This window comes from Notolabrus celidotus, chromosome 6 (assembly GCF_009762535.1).
Source record: "Notolabrus celidotus isolate fNotCel1 chromosome 6, fNotCel1.pri, whole genome shotgun sequence".
NCBI lineage: Eukaryota > Metazoa > Chordata > Actinopteri > Labriformes > Labridae > Notolabrus > Notolabrus celidotus.
The window spans coordinates 24,850,969-24,867,698 of record NC_048277.1 but is presented as its reverse complement, the minus strand read 5'-3'; the positions used below and the strand labels follow the sequence as shown (position 1 = coordinate 24,867,698).

General features: G+C 38.7%; 1 protein-coding gene across 1 annotated transcript; it reads left to right on the top strand.

The window, feature by feature from the left end:
- The first annotated feature begins 2,037 nt into the window (after positions 1-2,037).
- Positions 2,038-15,999, top strand: zgc:101540 (hsFATP2a_ACSVL_like domain-containing protein). The gene is made up of 10 exons (XM_034684766.1): positions 2,038-2,632; positions 5,636-5,845; positions 8,851-9,009; positions 9,135-9,259; positions 9,358-9,552; positions 10,071-10,161; positions 11,116-11,314; positions 11,440-11,537; positions 11,674-11,804; positions 13,556-15,999. The coding sequence occupies exons 1-10, from the start codon at positions 2,155-2,157 to the stop codon at positions 13,730-13,732; spliced, it is 1,863 nt and encodes a 620-aa protein (XP_034540657.1). The 5' UTR covers positions 2,038-2,154; the 3' UTR covers positions 13,733-15,999.
- Positions 16,000-16,730: the final 731 nt, after the last annotated feature.

Here is a 16,730-nt window from a genome sequence, read left to right as displayed (position 1 = left end):
ATCATGCAGTGTTTGTTTTCTGTGTGTGTGCACCAGCAATTTAAGCACTACTGAATGACTCGATGGAAGATAAAAAAAACTGCTCAGCTTTATTTATTCTTCTGAAATTCATAATTTTCTTTGTGAAATTTTGGAGCAAAATAAAGCATCGTCCCTATACACCTCAACATTATGTAATCTCACGAGAAAAAGATTATCTTGGGTTACTCCCAATTATGATTGTTAAATAATCATTTATCAACAGCCTGCATTTGCAGATTCAGACCAATCAATGAATGGAGTTAATTAAGTCGAGTTCAGGGAATGTAAACTTAAATACACAAGTCTTCAAATGCTTGAATGCCGACCATTAATTTAGGGGGAATTGGAAAATTTTGATTTCAATCCTATGTTGGCAGTTTTTACAGTAGAGACGGTTCTTTAGCCTATATATTTTTTGTTAGATACTCAGGGTGTGCCACTTTGCAAGACATTCCTGTTTCTGTGTTTAAATTAAGTCAGGTCAAATCATTTGGGTTATGTCTTTTTACTCTCATTTCTACAATATTCTGACACAGCGTGGACTTTGTATTACACCGGTTTAAATAAACATATTGTAAAGATAATGACTCTCTGTGTTAAGACACCCTTTACCAATTACTAGGACACTGAACTGTTGCATTAAAAACAACCAAATAGATAAAAATTAATATCTGTGCTTTTTTTCTGAATGAGTGCGTTAATTGTTTATAACTTTTAGCCTTGCCCCTCCTCACAGATCAGATAGTTCAGTTTAAAGAGCTCACACCTTTCTCAGACAGCAGATTTTGGATGCAGGTGGCCATATGCAGATTTTCTGCTGTTATTTATGGCAAATTGACCCTTTTTAAAGTCTATTTTAGACGATATATTCCTTCCAAACCAGCTAAATTCAGCATAAAAATTTCGGCAGCATGTGACAGAAAAGTATTGTATTCATTTATCAACATCACTTCATACAAAAAAAGATTTTTTTTAAGGCACAAGATCAGATGGAAAATAACAGCAACAGTGATCCTATTTGTTGGGGTGAAATCCATTTTTAAAGCTATGAGACACAGCCAAAACCAGAAGAAAATACCAACAAAAAACACTCAGAAGGGACTTGACAGAGTGAATTTAAACAAATGGTGACAATTCTTTACAATAAATATATTTAAAGAACCTTTTATTTCTTATTTTTGGCATCAATAGAAAGCAACATGACGGTTGAAAAAATGGCAATGTGAGAAATGACTCACTGTTATATTGCGGGTCAAATTGACCCTTTTTAAAGTCTATTTTAGGCAATATATGCCTTCCAAACCAGCTAAATGCAGCATAAAAATCTGGACAGCATGCAGCACAGGTGTCATGTTCATTTATCAACACCACTTCATAAAAATACAAATAGAAAAATTTAAAATAAAATAAACAAAAATGTAAAACTATTGTATTTATATTTAGGGCTTTGTAATGTACATTAAACAAAGTTTTAACCTTAATTTCAATGAAAACGAGTGAGTTATCCTCATTGAACCATGATCTGTGAGAATTAAAGGACACCAATGGACTTGATTTAAATGGTTAGTAATGGAGTTTGAAATATGATTTAAAAAAACGTGTTTTTGGATTTTTTTGGGGTTCTGACACTTTTGGATCATTAAATATGCACTGGGTCAAATTGACCCAGGAACATTATTGCTGTTCCACATAAACTAACATAACCTGGTCTTGAGACAAAATTCAAATGTACAAAATATATGTAAAATACTTTTTTAACTTCACAAGAAAATAAAAGTATTAATCAGAGTGTTATATTAATTTAAATGATAATTCAATATATGATAATGAAATTCTACAAAATCAGTTATTTTATTCTAATACTTCTGCGCCTCCACCCCACACAATAACATGAATATGCATCGAGAGGAAATGATCAGTCCACAGTGGACGGGAAAACACCCGATACAGAAACTCGAAAACATTTCGGGAATGAAGGGGGGCAGGTCTGCTCCGAGCACCGCCCCAGTCCGAGTGGGTGAACTTTGTCACAAATCACACAGAGCCGCGTTATTCCGCCTCCTCTGCTTCTTCTCCACTGACACACAGGGAGGCATAACACACAGATGAATCCTGCATAGTGTGCTCTGCAAAATGTATATCTTGTTCACCGTGTTCGCCGGACTGGCTATCTTGTCCCTCGCTTTTCTAAAATCACTTTTTCCTTACTTTGTCGAGGACTTAACCTACATCCTGAGGAGCCTCAAACTCGGCGCCAGGCTCTTCAAATACAAGAAAATCAAACCTTTCTACAGCATCGTGGACTGTTTCTTAGATGCAGCAAAGAGGCATCCTAATAAAACCTTCCTGCACTTTGAGGGTCAACAGTATTCTTATGGAGAGGTGGATAAACAGAGCAACAAGGTGGCCAGAGCGCTGCAGGCTGAAGCTGGACTGAAGGCAGGAGACACGGTCGCCTTGTTTCTCGCAAACGAGCCCAGTTATGTGTGGACCTGGCTCGGTTTGGGCAAGCTCGGCTGCCCGGCTGCTCTGCTCAACTTTAACATCAGGTCGAAGTCTCTGCTGCACTGTTTCTCCTGCTGCGGGGCCAAAGTTATCATCGTGTCTCCAGGTAAGGTGTCAACTACTGCTGGTGTGATTAACAGGGGCGCAGGGAAGAAGAGTGGGGGTCTATTGCTCCCTCTGTTTTTTGTTTTCCTCCACCATGACTCCACCAGTCCAGCACGCTTGTTGCTCCCAAAAGTACATATATCCTCTTTGATAGGTTCTTAGGCCAAATGCTTATATTTGGCATGTTTGCAGTCTAAACCCAGCTTGTGTTTATATAAATCCCTCTGCACTCTGATATAGGCTATTAATGTGCTTATTGCACGTCTTCTTTGCACTTTCTGCAAACAATAACCAGTGGTGGACAAAGTACACTTTTACTTAAGTCAAAGTACAGATCCTCCTGGTCAAACATTACTCCAATACAAGTGAAAGTTGCTCTGTCAGATTATTACTTGAATTAAAGTACTGAAGTACTTCCTTTTAAAAATACTTAAGTATTCAAAGTACTTCTTAAAAAAATCTCAAAACTTTGTATTTTCACAATACATAAATACAGTCAAGAATACATAGGAATACATTCAGTTACATTATGTTTATCTAGAAACCATTACTTGAAATCTCTTAAAACTATATCATGGAATAAAAACAGCAACTAAGTTACTGAAAGCACAGACAACTTAGTTTGAAATGTTCATCTGGAATGAAACAAATATTATGTAGCTCAACATGCTTTCTCAGGTTGGACAGTGAATGTTTGTATGTTTGGGCAGAGTGGGAAACAGGGAGAACATTTCAAATGATACGTATCATTCTTCATTTCAAAAACCTCTAACACGGTCTGAAGATATGGCCATGGGTGCTCAGGTGGAGAATTATAGCCATCATTACCACCTCTACATGAACTGCCTGATCTGAGTGAAATTTGCTCTTTGTATATACAGGTACGACTAAACCACTGAGACAAACAGAACTACACAAACACATTTTACTGTCTTAGGGATCAGATTTCAGAAAAGAGAAGGAAATTAATCAGCTGACTTCAAAGTTAAAGTAGTGAGGAACTAGAGCATTGATAGAAATGTAGTGGAGTCAAAAGTACAATAATTGTCTTCTGAATGTAGTGGAGTAAAAGTAATAAGTATCCCCCCAAAATAATACTCAAGTAAAGTGCAGATACTCAAAACATGTACTTAAGTACAGTACTCAAGTAAATTTACTCTGTTACTGTCCACCACTGTAAATAACAGGTTTTATTTTTGCAGTGGTGCTTTTTATATGTATTCAGTGTACAGTAGATAATACAGTAAATTTAAAATATGAAAGACAGCTTATCCAAGTCTGAGTACATCCTTTGATGCACTGCTGCCCACAGGAACTTTTCAAACGTGTGACTAATTTAGATAAACTAATCATAAAGCATGTTAATGAGTAGATGCATTTACAGCTTGACAACCCTTGTAAATAAATTCATTCATGCATTCTGAGAAAAGAAAAGTCTCTATGCATACTCTTGTGTATTATATTCCTTGTTTTTCTTGTGTTTTTTTCAGCCTTGTTGTGTCTGTGTAAGTAGATTTAGGGCAACAGAAAAACAATGGATTACATTCCTGTCATGCATCCACATTCTTGGCCTATAAAGCTGTTTCTGAATGTGATCATGGGGTGTTTTCAGGTTTTCCAGGTAGTGTGTTATTGTGGTGTAATGTATTCGCTTATAAACCTAAGCATTTATATTGTACGCTGCTTTCTTCCTCATCTCAAAAGAAAACGTACCTACTTTCAAGTTAATTCATTCACGCTGTAGTGATCAAACTTTAAGATAAACACTTGAGTGTATTTGAGAGGTTTAAGTTTTACTGATGTAAAGGATCTGGTGAGCCTCTTCAGACCTACATTTTACATACAAAGCATCAGATAAGTACCACATGCAATCAAATCTTTTATGGCAGGAATGAAGCTGTCCGCCAATTGACGCCTGTCCCTTTAACTATCAGAGCATCTTTGATATGCTCATCATGTCCAGAGCACACAGCAGAATACACATGGAGCTTCATGTGCATACCCCAGCAAAGATTTGGAGACATGAAAACTTCCAGAAGTGATGGCTCACTTTGCAGGGTTGGTTACTCAACCTTTGGCTGTAGAAGATTAAATGATCTGTAATTACTTTTAAAGTATTTAACAAACATCAAACTAACAAGCAACAACATTCAAATTCAATTTAACGGTTATTACACCAGTAACTGACTTCTCTGAGCAGAGCTGCTCTTTAACCTGACTCCTGATGTCTCTGATGTATTACTGTAAGACTGTTAGTTGAACTTTACCCACAGAAAGACAGACAGACAGCGCTGATCAGCTGTCTGTCTCAGACTTTTACCCCATTTTAAAGGCTGTTAATGATTAGTCTGTTGTAATCTGTGTTAGAGGTAAGAAGTGAGGACAGTATGTACAGGATTAAAGTTGAATTGCATCATTGCACAATGAAAAGGTTATGTAGGGTTTCAGGGGAACCAACATTAGAATTTAAATGTTTAGCTCTGAGTTGATAGTCTGAATTGTCATCCATTTCTTATTCTGAGAGGATGAATCCAGTCAGATTTATTTCCTCTTGTTCCTTCATAGACTAAATACATTTTATAAACGGGCAATAGTCTATCCTAGATATCTGTGATTTCAACCAAACTCTGTTTTCAACCATAACAGTGTGATTTTTGAATTTCTATCTTTTATGAAAATATAGATAAGAAGAAAATTCCAGCACATCCATGAGCCATATGAAATCACTATCTTTAAATATCCTCAGCAGGTGATATCAGGAGCGAAAATATGTGCTTGAGCGAGTTCATTTTAGGTAACATGCACTCTGAAGACTTCTTCCCTTCACTCCCCTTCTGGAGTGAAGCGCCTTGCTTCCTAGAAATGCATACATTGGGGCATACTTGTCTGCACCATGTGCCTTTTCCTGTTGTAACATGATACAAGCCCACATGTGCAGCATTGCGCAACAATGCACTCTGACATACCTCCATGTGCAGAGCTGAATGTCTCTCTGTGTTTACAGAGCTGCTGGATGCTGTGGAGGAGGTTTTACCGACACTGAGAGAGCAGGACATCAGCGTGTTCGTCCTGTCGGAGTCCTGCCGTATCCAGGGCATCAATGCTTTGTCTGAGAAGATCTCGCAGGCATCAGATCAGCCGCTGCCTCGGGACCTCAGAGCCAACATCACCATCAGGAGCACGGCGCTGTACATCTACACTTCAGGAACAACAGGTATGCCTGGAAACTCCTCTATCACACCCACAAACTGAAAGAAAAAGCCTACAATGACATTTGTTTATATTACTCATTCATTTTGGCTAGCACAGCAATAAATCCTTCTTCTTTCTTTTTTATTGTTTGGAATTTTAGAAACTGTTTCATAGAGGTGTTGATCCAGTTGCTCAAGCCTTGAGGATGTAGAGCTCTGTTCTGTTAGATCTTTGCATAATAAGGAGAGCTGTTTCTGACTCTTTTATTCCAATTGGATTTCTCTGTATGTTTGGCAGATGGCCTAACATTTAAGCTAAAACAATGCTAGCATGTTAGGCAAGAGACATGTATCCAGCTCCCCCACGATCAGCTGTACAGGTGGCTCCCCTGTAGAGTTCATCAAATCCTACAAATATCTAGGCTTCTGGCTGGATTCATCTCTGTCTTTCACCACACCATTGACAACCTTCAGACCAAAATCAAAACCAGACTAGCTTTCCTTTTCCGCAACAAAGCCTCCTTCACTCATGCTGCCAAACACACCCTCGTCATGTTGACAATAGTCCCAATTCTCGATTCTGGTGACATCATTTACAAGATGGCCTCAAGTACAGCACTCAAGAAACTGGACACTCTTTATCACTCTGCTATCTGCTTTGCCACTAATGCACCCTTCCACACTCACCACTGCAATCTCTATAAATTGGTGAGTTGGCCCTCCCTTAATACCCCGGGTACAGCTTCACCACTGGCTGCATTTTGTATACAAGTCAATCCTGGGCAAGACACCTCCCTACCTGGTCTCTCTTCTTCACGTCACCCAAGCCTCATATCGCACTAGGTCCAGTGAATACATCAAGTTCATCATCCCCGGTACTTCTACTGTTTTCGGCTGTAATTCTTTTCGTTTTGCTGCAGCTAACAACTGGAAAACACCCTCAAACTCTCAACTTTGACTCCACTCACAACCTTCAAGCTAAAACTTCAACAGATTTTAATTGACTGTTGCCCCTACTTATCACTTCGGACTGTACTTACATGCATACTTTTGTACACACATACTTTTTTACACCACACACACTGCTTGTTACTTGTTCACTTTTGTTCTATTTTATGTTTATATGTGCGTGTGTATGTGTTCCTGTTGGCGTCTCTTGGTCAGGTCATGTTTGTAAATGAGAATTGGTTCTCAAACATTTTACTTGGTAAAATAAAGGTCAAATTAAAGACATCCACTTTTGGTACACATCAGTGTGTTGAAAGTGAGTTGAATGCATCACCAACACTTACCTACTCTACTGAAGGTCTGAAACATCCCCTGTGGACCTGAAGTAGGGCTGTAGAAAGTTTGCCAGTGGCTGCCTTACAACAAACATTGACTGCAGGTTAACTAGAGGATAAACACAAACTAACACTCTGCCTGCTTGCACAGCTAACAGGGTTAGGTTTGACGAATACATTTCAGAATCAGTTATGTTTTATCCTTGATTTTTACATTGCTTTATTAAATGATTTATTCTGATTGGTCAGTACACTGTTGGAACAGTCTGTTGTTTCTAGATAGCTATGAGGAAACAAACCATTCATATTAGGGATGCACCGAAATTAAAATTCTTGTCCGAAACCAAAACCGAAACCGAAAATGAGGAAACCAAGGCCGAAATACCGAAATAAATTATTATGCCAATTAATATTACTATTGCATTTATGGTTCTGACTGTGTACTAACCTCACTAAAATCAAGGATCTCATTGAACATATCAGACAACGAGAGTGCATGCCCCTCATCTGGTTCAGAGAGACAAGTTCTTTTTTCTGCGCTCTGTTCTCCTTCCTGCGTTGTGCGCTTCTCCGTCTCCAAGCGGGTTCTCCGCATCTATCCCGTCCTGGATCATTTCTCGTGCACGCTGCTTTATTCCCACATCCAAGTAATGATCTTTATAACACAGATCAAGTACAGTCGCGATGAAGTGCAGAGGATCTGAATAGATCTCAGTGAAACGTGTGCTGACAGACTCTAAGAGTGTACTTTTCATTGTTTTCACTCCGTGGTCCGTCTCAACCAAGACGCTTTAGTGCTGCAATTAAAGGAATAACGGAGGCAGACATGTTGGCCCTTATCCAGACAAGCGTGTACTGGGCGCGGTTTTTGCTTGCGTCATCACAACATTCTGTTTCGGTGATAAAAGTCTTTTGGCCGAAAACCGAACATGCCCTTTTGAGCCATTTTCGGCCAAAAAATGTTGGTGCATCCTTTATTCATAGGAACAAAATGATCCCACACTTCAAATCTAATCAACCTGTCAAAAGGAGTCCAGTACACTTCACCTCTCCGCTTGTTGACACTGTGGCAAAACCATCAGTTTCTTTTAGCAGGCTGAATAAGTTAAAAAAAATAGTTTTCTTTTTCAGTATTACTGTTCATTTATTTGGACACACAACTTTAGATTTGTTGCTTAAATTGTTCACCCTATGTACAGAGGCTACAGTCCTCAAAGTGGACAGCCCTTTGCAACGTCATTCCCCTTTCTCTCTCTTCCCAGTTTCAAACTCTATCCATTGTCCTATCCTCTTGATTAACGCATTATAAGTGAGCAAACAAGCAAATAGAGGGCAATTATGTATGATAAACATGTTTGTCTCTTAAGCTAGCAGAGAGCGTACAATGGATTGGAGCAATGGAGCTGAAGACTTCTGCAATGTTGGTAATAAGGCAAGCCTGATCCAGAGCTGTGAACACAACAAAACAAAACGAAGAGCTGGAAATGCTACATGCTGAGAATATGTACCACAAACAAGCCCCTTTATATTACATTTAGTAGTTTTACACAGAGTCTGCAATTATCAAAACAGTTGCTCATATCAAAATACTAAAATGGAATATGTTTGGTTGAACATGCAGAGTTTATGTATGGACAGCATTGAGTAAGGATCTCTGCTGTTGATTTTAAAAGTTGCATATTCCTCCTACTTTGTTTACCTGCTGAAGAGTCTGATATGATTTATTTTCCATTTGACTTCATAAGGTTTACCTAAAGCAGCTGTTGTTACCCATGAGAGAATTTGGGCGGCCTCCTTCCTCCAGGCAGCGGTTGGAGTCACTGCAGAGGACATCTTCTACATCAATCTGCCTCTGTACCACAGTGCAGGCTTCCTCATTGGGATGGTTGGAGGCATCGAGAGAGGTACTAATCCTCCTAATCCCCTCATGAGGATAACAACAAAAGCTTTCACACACCTAGTTTTGTGCACCTAGGGAGGTGATGTACAAGACTGCAATAAGATAAATGTGTGACATTTGAATTTTCAGGTATGACCATTTTCCTGAGGAGAAAGTTCTCGGCCTCTCAGTTCTGGGACGACTGCAGGAAATATAATGTGACTGTAATGCAGTACATCGGGGAAACAATGCGCTACCTCTGTAACACACCCCAGGTACAACAAGTTCTGACCAAGACTAACTTTCTGTTAAATGATTGAACTGTTGTGTTGATGGGAGATCTGGAGCTTTTTATGTCTCTGATCGTTTGCAGAAAGACAATGACAAGAACCACAAAGTGAGGATCGCCATTGGAAATGGAGTCCGCACAGACATATGGTCAGAGTTTCTGGATCGCTTCGGAGACATAAAAGTCAAAGAGTTGTACGCTGCCACTGAAGGAAACATCGGCTTCATCAACTACACATCCAAGATCGGTGCAGTGGGCAGAGTCAACTTTGTTCACAGGGTGAGAAGATGATTGAGACCAATCGGCAGCTGCAGCCATATTGCTTCTGTCGAGCCAGTGTGACGTAAAGAGGTGGGCTTTGAGCTTCCTAGCTAACAGCTACAGTGTTCCCGCAGTCAGCTGTGCCTCTCATTGGAAGACTCGTAAATTCAATATCTTCGAAATTGCCGCGTTAGAAAAAATTCACCCCCCTCACAGTGTGTGCTGATCGAGAAATGAGCTATCCAGACTTGTACCAGGCTGTAAACATGTTTATTTCTGCTGTAAAGATCAGCTTTTGCGCATTCATGTGTATGTGACTTCCTGTACTTCAGGAGCCAGCCTCAAGCAGTTTTTAGCACTTCCGCATTGGACTCATATTTTTAGACCGGAGGTTGCCGCTTGGACACAACACATTATGTTAGATTAGGTACCATATGATACAATCTTATCAAACCGGAAAATCCAAACTTGTGTGCTATGATGAATATCCAGAAACAAAAGCATTTTCAGTTGATGGAGATTTTCTTCCTTTGTAGTTTTTCTTCCCTTACACCCTGATCAAGTTTGACATCGAGAAGGAGGAGCCCGTCAGGAACTCTGAGGGTCTGTGCATCGAGGCAGCCAGAGGTGAGATAATATTACAGGTGTTTTCTTTTTCATTCTTATCTTACATGGCACATGAGCACTTTATGCTATTTCTTACTTTTTATGGTCTTTAACTTCTAATATATAATAATAATATAATAATAAAGTTTATTTATAAAGACGTTACAAAGTGCTTTACATCAAAAAACCACAATAAGGAGAACAAAGAATGGGGGGGGGGGGGGGGGGGGGGTATATGGGCTGGCAAGACAATTTAAGAGGAACAGCTGAGAAAAGAGTAAAGAGAAACTACTAAAAGCAATTGAAACAATAAAACAATTAAAATCAGTAAAACAAATAAAACAATAAGTGAATAAAAGTAGGTTAAAAATAAATGTAACATTGTGGATAAAACAATATTACAAGAAGGCCTTTCGATAAAAAATGTTTTCAGCTGTGATTTAAAAGAAGATACTGATGCAGCTTGCCTGAGATCCTTAGGCAGGTCGTTCCACAGTCGTGGAGCCTGCACAGCAAACGCTCGGTCACCCTTAGATTTTAACTTTGTGACAGGAACTTTAAGGAGGTTCCTGCCTGAGGATCTGAGGCTGCGCCCGGGCTGGTAGAGTGACAGCAAATCACAGATATATTCAGGGGCCAGGCCATGAAGTGCTTTAAAAGTGATAAATAAAACCTTAAAATCTATTCTAAAAGCAATGGGCAGCCAGTGTAGGGTCATTAAAACAGGAGTAATGTGCTCTCTCTTCTTGGTTTTAGTTAAAAGTCTTGCTGCTGAATTTTGTACCAATTGTAATCTATTGATCGATTTTTGAGTTAAACCTGTTAAAAGCCTGTTACAATAATCTAGTCTAGAAGAAATAAAAGCATGAATAATGGTCAACAAGAGTGTTGACAATGACGTGATAACTTTTCTAGCATACAATCTAAAGAGGCAAAGCTAGCTGTTAAAATGTCTCTCATGATTCTTTTGACCAGGTGAGACGGGACTCTTGGTGGGAAAGGTCACGCAGAGATCTCCCTTCGTTGGCTACGCTGGCAACAAGCATCAGACCGAGAAGAAGAGGCTCAGAGACGTGTTGAAAAAAGGCGACCTGTACTTCAACTCCGGAGACTTACTTCGGTTTGATCACGAGAACTTTGTGTATTTTCAGGATCGAGTTGGTGACACTTTCAGGTGAGACATGATTCATTTTGTGCTCATCTTTTTGTTTTCTGTGGGTCAATATTTGGCTACATTAACATTTTGGGTTTGTGAAGGTATCAAGAAGTTGCAGGGGTTGACATGTTGTGTGTTTACAGATGGAAAGGAGAGAATGTCGCCACATCTGAGGTTGCAGATATTCTCACCTTGGCTCAATGCATGTTGGAGGCAAACGTCTATGGAGTCAAAGTTGAAGGTAAATATGGATGTCAGAAATATTCCTGCTCACATCTCAAGTTGTCTAAAAGAGGAATATATTTACAGATAGTGTTAACAGTTGTTTTGGATTCTGATTTATTTTAATATATGTCATATTGAAATGCCTGTTTAAGGTCACGAGGGGCGGATCGGCATGGCAGCTGCCACTTTGAAAGAAGGAGAAGATTTTGACTGTTTAGACGCCTACAAACAAGTCACCACCTACCTCCCAGCGTACGCCAGACCTAGATTCATCAGGATTCAGGTGAGACAGCAGTTTTTAGACATTTCTCTCAGTCAATGCAGCGTGCCCTTTTAATTTACTCATCTGCTTCTTAATCTCTGTTATAAGTTCAGGCTCATTCAGACTGTCTAAGACCAGACTTGCTGACAGAGGAAAATTGTTCTTTTCCCCCTTTTATTTCAAATACCTCAGTCCAGCTTGAGTGGTTACTGAAAGCAACATATTTCTCAGACAGGTCATACAGGCTGTCACTGGGAGCTGCTCAAATGTATAGTTTTTGTGATGCAGCTTGGATCTCTTTTGGAAAAAAAGGGGAATACATAATCAAATCTGTGAATATAACTTGCCTGATAATTTCCTATTTGTGTAGAGTAAGTAGAATTTTCCCTCTTCATCATATATTATCATCCACGAGAAGTGCACTGAGGTTTATGTATCTTCAGAGACCCTGCCTGTATTTTCCGTTTGAACTGTTCTCATGAAATTTGTTTGGCAGCCACCTTTAAGCTGAGGTTTGCAGCTCCAGGCCAATAATGTGGTAGACTGAGAGGACTGGGATCTATAAAAATGTAGCAGTCAGGTGCCAGAATGTAGACATACATCTAAGACCAAGCTTCAAGGGTCCTCGAGTCAGGGAGGAGGAGCCAGCTTTTCAAACTGCAGTAGACAAATCACTCTTATTCTACTTTTAAAAAGACAGAACTGTTTTTTTAGTGTGTGGGGAATTGTTGATGAAAAGGTAGTTAAAAGCGTGATTACAATTTTCTAAAGACTTTCTTTGCTTCCATTAACTTAAATTATTCAGTTTGATCTATTCACTGAAGTATGTCATGTTTCTGTCAAACTGCAAAAATCAAGATGGGAGAAAAGCTGAGCTGATCAAAACATTTAAGGCGCTAATCCAAGATATTTTTTACGAACAGTAGCCATGACTTGAAATGTTTGCCCTGGATTTTCCATCACAGGCAAAACACAAGCTGCACTCCCTTCTTGAAGAAGGTTGTTGAAGGCTGTATGTGATTTGGTATATATTTTAAATTGTGTGGTTAAGCAGTCTGTATGGTAAGAGCCTGGATCACATGAAAGGTCAGTCCCTTAAGCGCCTTGAATTTGAGGAAAGTAAAATTTGTGCAATATAAATTTCCTAATATCGCTAAGATGAGCTGGTGACTTCATGCAGGTCACGTGAGAAGTCCCGAAGTTCTGTCCCATTCCCAGTTCTATAGTTTTAACCCTTAGAGCCTCCTGTCCTCAATCACTTTCCAGGTGACGTTAATTCAGTCAAGAAGGGCTCAGGGCTCAGGGCTTAGGGAGGACATTGAGATTGGGCCATAGATAACCTCATAGAGGTTTTGGGTCAAAGGTCAAACTCATTGTAACCATGCCACTGAGCAACAATGCTGTAATTTTTTTACTCTTATTTCTTTGAGAATCAGACAGGTTTGTCTGATCTCTGTGTATTTGCTGATACAGCTGACTGTTACATATCAGTTCTCTTGTTTTCCCAACTTATAAAATCTGATTCCAATGCTTTGGACTGACTCCAATCATTTCATGCAAGGTAACAAAGGGCCATGGTAAGTTCACTGTGGGGTAAAAATTGCGTCAGCTGCCAGCAATGAAACCAAATAAATGTAGTCCAAAGACTGACGGACAGTGATAAAGAAACCCAGTGTGGTTCTGTTACGTCTCTCTCATACCCGATCAGTATCGGTTTGTGTTGTTCCTCTGTTTGTTACATATTTCTTATATTCATAATCTGTGTTTTGCAGCCTTGCCTGGAGTTGACGGGGACGTTCAAGATGAAGAAAGTGAAGCTGGTGGAGGAGGGATTCAACCCAGATCACATCAAAGATCCTCTATACTTTTTAGATCCTGAGAAAAAGACGTACGTTCCAATGACTGAAGAGATCTACAGAGCGATCGCTGCAAGAGAAATCAAACTCTAACACTGAACTTAAAGCAGTACAGCTCCACCAGAGGACTCGCTTTTGTAAAAAGCAGCAACTCATTTAAAGGCACTATGAGGAGTTTTTAACTGGCTGAGAAACAGGCTGAAACTGATACTGATGCCTCTTTATGACCCTCAAAAGCAAACGAGACCATCTACAACAATACTGATACCTTCTCTGTTGTCATTTTAATGTCTAAAACTGCTCTAAGGGGGTAGGTGTCAGAACAGATGATTGACAACTCGCTTAAGAAACACCCTTTTTTTGGCTGTTTTCATTGCAAATAATCACATTGTAAGATAAGTCTAAAAGTTAAAAGACAACAGGATGAGGTAATTGTCTGGAGACAATTATTTTGCATGTACAGGACAAGAGATAAGAGGTATCACTTTGTCCACAAGGGGGCGCCAGAATCGATACAAGCTAAAAGTTCCTCACAGCAGCTTTAAGGAACTTTTTTTTATCTTCTTTTAAATTCTGATGAGCATGAGATAACCAGCACCAGTGGGTAAGCATCAAACACAACAGAACACAGAGTGTCCTCATCTTCACATCCCCTCTCTGCAACCTTTATGTCCAGATAGACAAAACTTCAATAAATAAGATAAGAAGATTACAACAAAAATGTCACCCACATGTTTACACACACACGTGCTGTACAAGTGAATAGTTCGACCACATGACAAAAGCAAACAACGACAGAGTTGTATCGGTATCTGTGGCAGCTCAGGGCCGGGAATCACTGAACTTTACTTTACATTACACGGTTTTCCACGAAGAAAAATGGAACCAAAGGTCTTTTCTAGTTTTTCTAGTCTTTTATTGGGTTTTTTTTTTTATCCTTTTCCAACTCTCTTTCTATTTGTTTAAGAACAACTTAACAGATGGAGGGCTTTCTTTGTTTTCAAAATGGAAGGATGAATCTCTTAGAAGTTTTTAATTCTCTGCTCGTTTAAATTTGATTTCACTGAATATTAGGCGTAACGTTTAATAAGTCTAAAGAAAAGTTTGAGATCAGAATTCACTTCCAAAACGTACTCAATGGACCATTGATAGAGTGGACCATTTATAATAAAGTAGTTATTTGATTGATTAGCTAAATGTGATTTGGCATTTATGTCTAAGTTTTCTAAAAACCCTGATTTCTATAGAAAAGGACTGAATAATGTTTGTTTCATAAATTAGAGGCAGCCATTAGATTTGTTAAAATAATCTTATAATCTAAATTAACTATAAATTGTTTTATTATTCTGGATAAATGTGACACTGAATTTTCTAGATCAAGTTATGTCATCTGCATAGAGGGATATTTTGAGATTAATTTGTTGAATTTTCGGTCCGTAAATTAAGTTTTTAACTCAGAAGACCAATAGATAGAAAATTTTAAAAAAGCAAACACAACAACATCCTGGTCTTATTGATTTCTCCTTAAAAGGTTTATTTTATTGTGTACCAACTGTGTAAAAGAGCCGCCCTGATCTCTTTTTGATGAGGGCTAGTGAATTATTTTTGGATAACTTTGGTAACCTTTTTTTCTTATTTCTTCCTTATGATTTTTTTTTTTTTTATTACCACACCCTGAAAGCTTTTTTCTGAGATATTTCACATTTGTTTTATCTTTTCAAATAACAATATTATTGATTTTTCAGCATAGCTCTGGATGAAATTAATAGACATCACAAAATAATCTCTATCCAAAGAGTTTTATAAATTCAGCAGTTTTTTATCATGTGGATATTTTTGGGGGGATAAGTGAAAAAAACAAAAGACAGGAATTGGCTGGGTATGTCCGTTTCATAAAAATCATGATGTCATGGTCAACAGTATTACATAATGAATATAAATACACTGTTTTAATCAGATATAGTAGACCTTGACAAAACAGGAACACAAGGTTTTGTTTTTTGATGAAGAAAATCTTTGTTATAATTTTGCTGAATTTCAAATGCAAAGTTGAATATTTATTATATGCAAGAAATCCATTCTTCAAAAATCCCCATCTATCGCTCTGATTGTCTTTGACCTTTATGGAAGAGATGTTTGGTGTCTATGAATAAAACATGAAGTGAAGGCAGACTTTTGTTTGAGGACCTTTTTAACATTCAGCTTATCTCAGGTATAGACTCACTGTGAAACATTACATCCGGTCACTTTTTTATTAACATGTCTACAGTGTTTTGTAAATGTTTAACACGATGCAGACAGTGTGTAATATATAGATGTGTTTCACTCACTGTTTAAACAAATAAACTGGTTTCTTTAAACAGACCGTCTTCTTTTATGAGTGACACATTGAATTTGATCTATTTAAAGTTTTTCTCCGTTACATCAAACATTGTTGGTTCATCGTTGAACCTTTGCTCTGATCTTGTGTAAAGTAGTCTTTGCTTTATCAGTTTGTGTGAACCACGGTGTTATCATGTAACCCGAGTCAGGGAGTGTTTGGATCTGTAGGTTACCCTGCCCTCAGAGTAAGCCTCTATGTTTGAGCTCATGGAACAACAGATAGAGAAGTGTTCTGACTCTGTTGGGGTGAATGATTTGTGAGATTGACCAACACAACCTTTGACATGAAGTGATACTCAGACTTTATCACAGGCTTAGTCACGTGACAGACATGGCAAAAAAGTGTCCAAGTAAGGGAAAGTTTGAGGAAACGAAACAGGAGAAAGTTAAATGTTTTTTTTGCATCATATACATTTGACTTTACTGTGCATGTTAGAGCCATGTGTGTGTGTCAGTATTATGTGTGGACTGTTTTATTTGTTTGATGCACTTGTGTGCACACTAGGGGGCGGGTGTGTCAAGGCAGGTGTAAAAAGCATATAGGGAAGAAGCTGCCTACCGGGTAGCATACAGTTTTTGACCAGCTCGTTGTTGTCGCCATTTTGGCTGTTTTCGTCATATTTGTCATCGTCTCGTCCACAATAGCGTTATGCCTTTAATTCTACAAGTTCCTAGGAGATGCAAGTGTGGATTGATCAGCTGAGCGTTT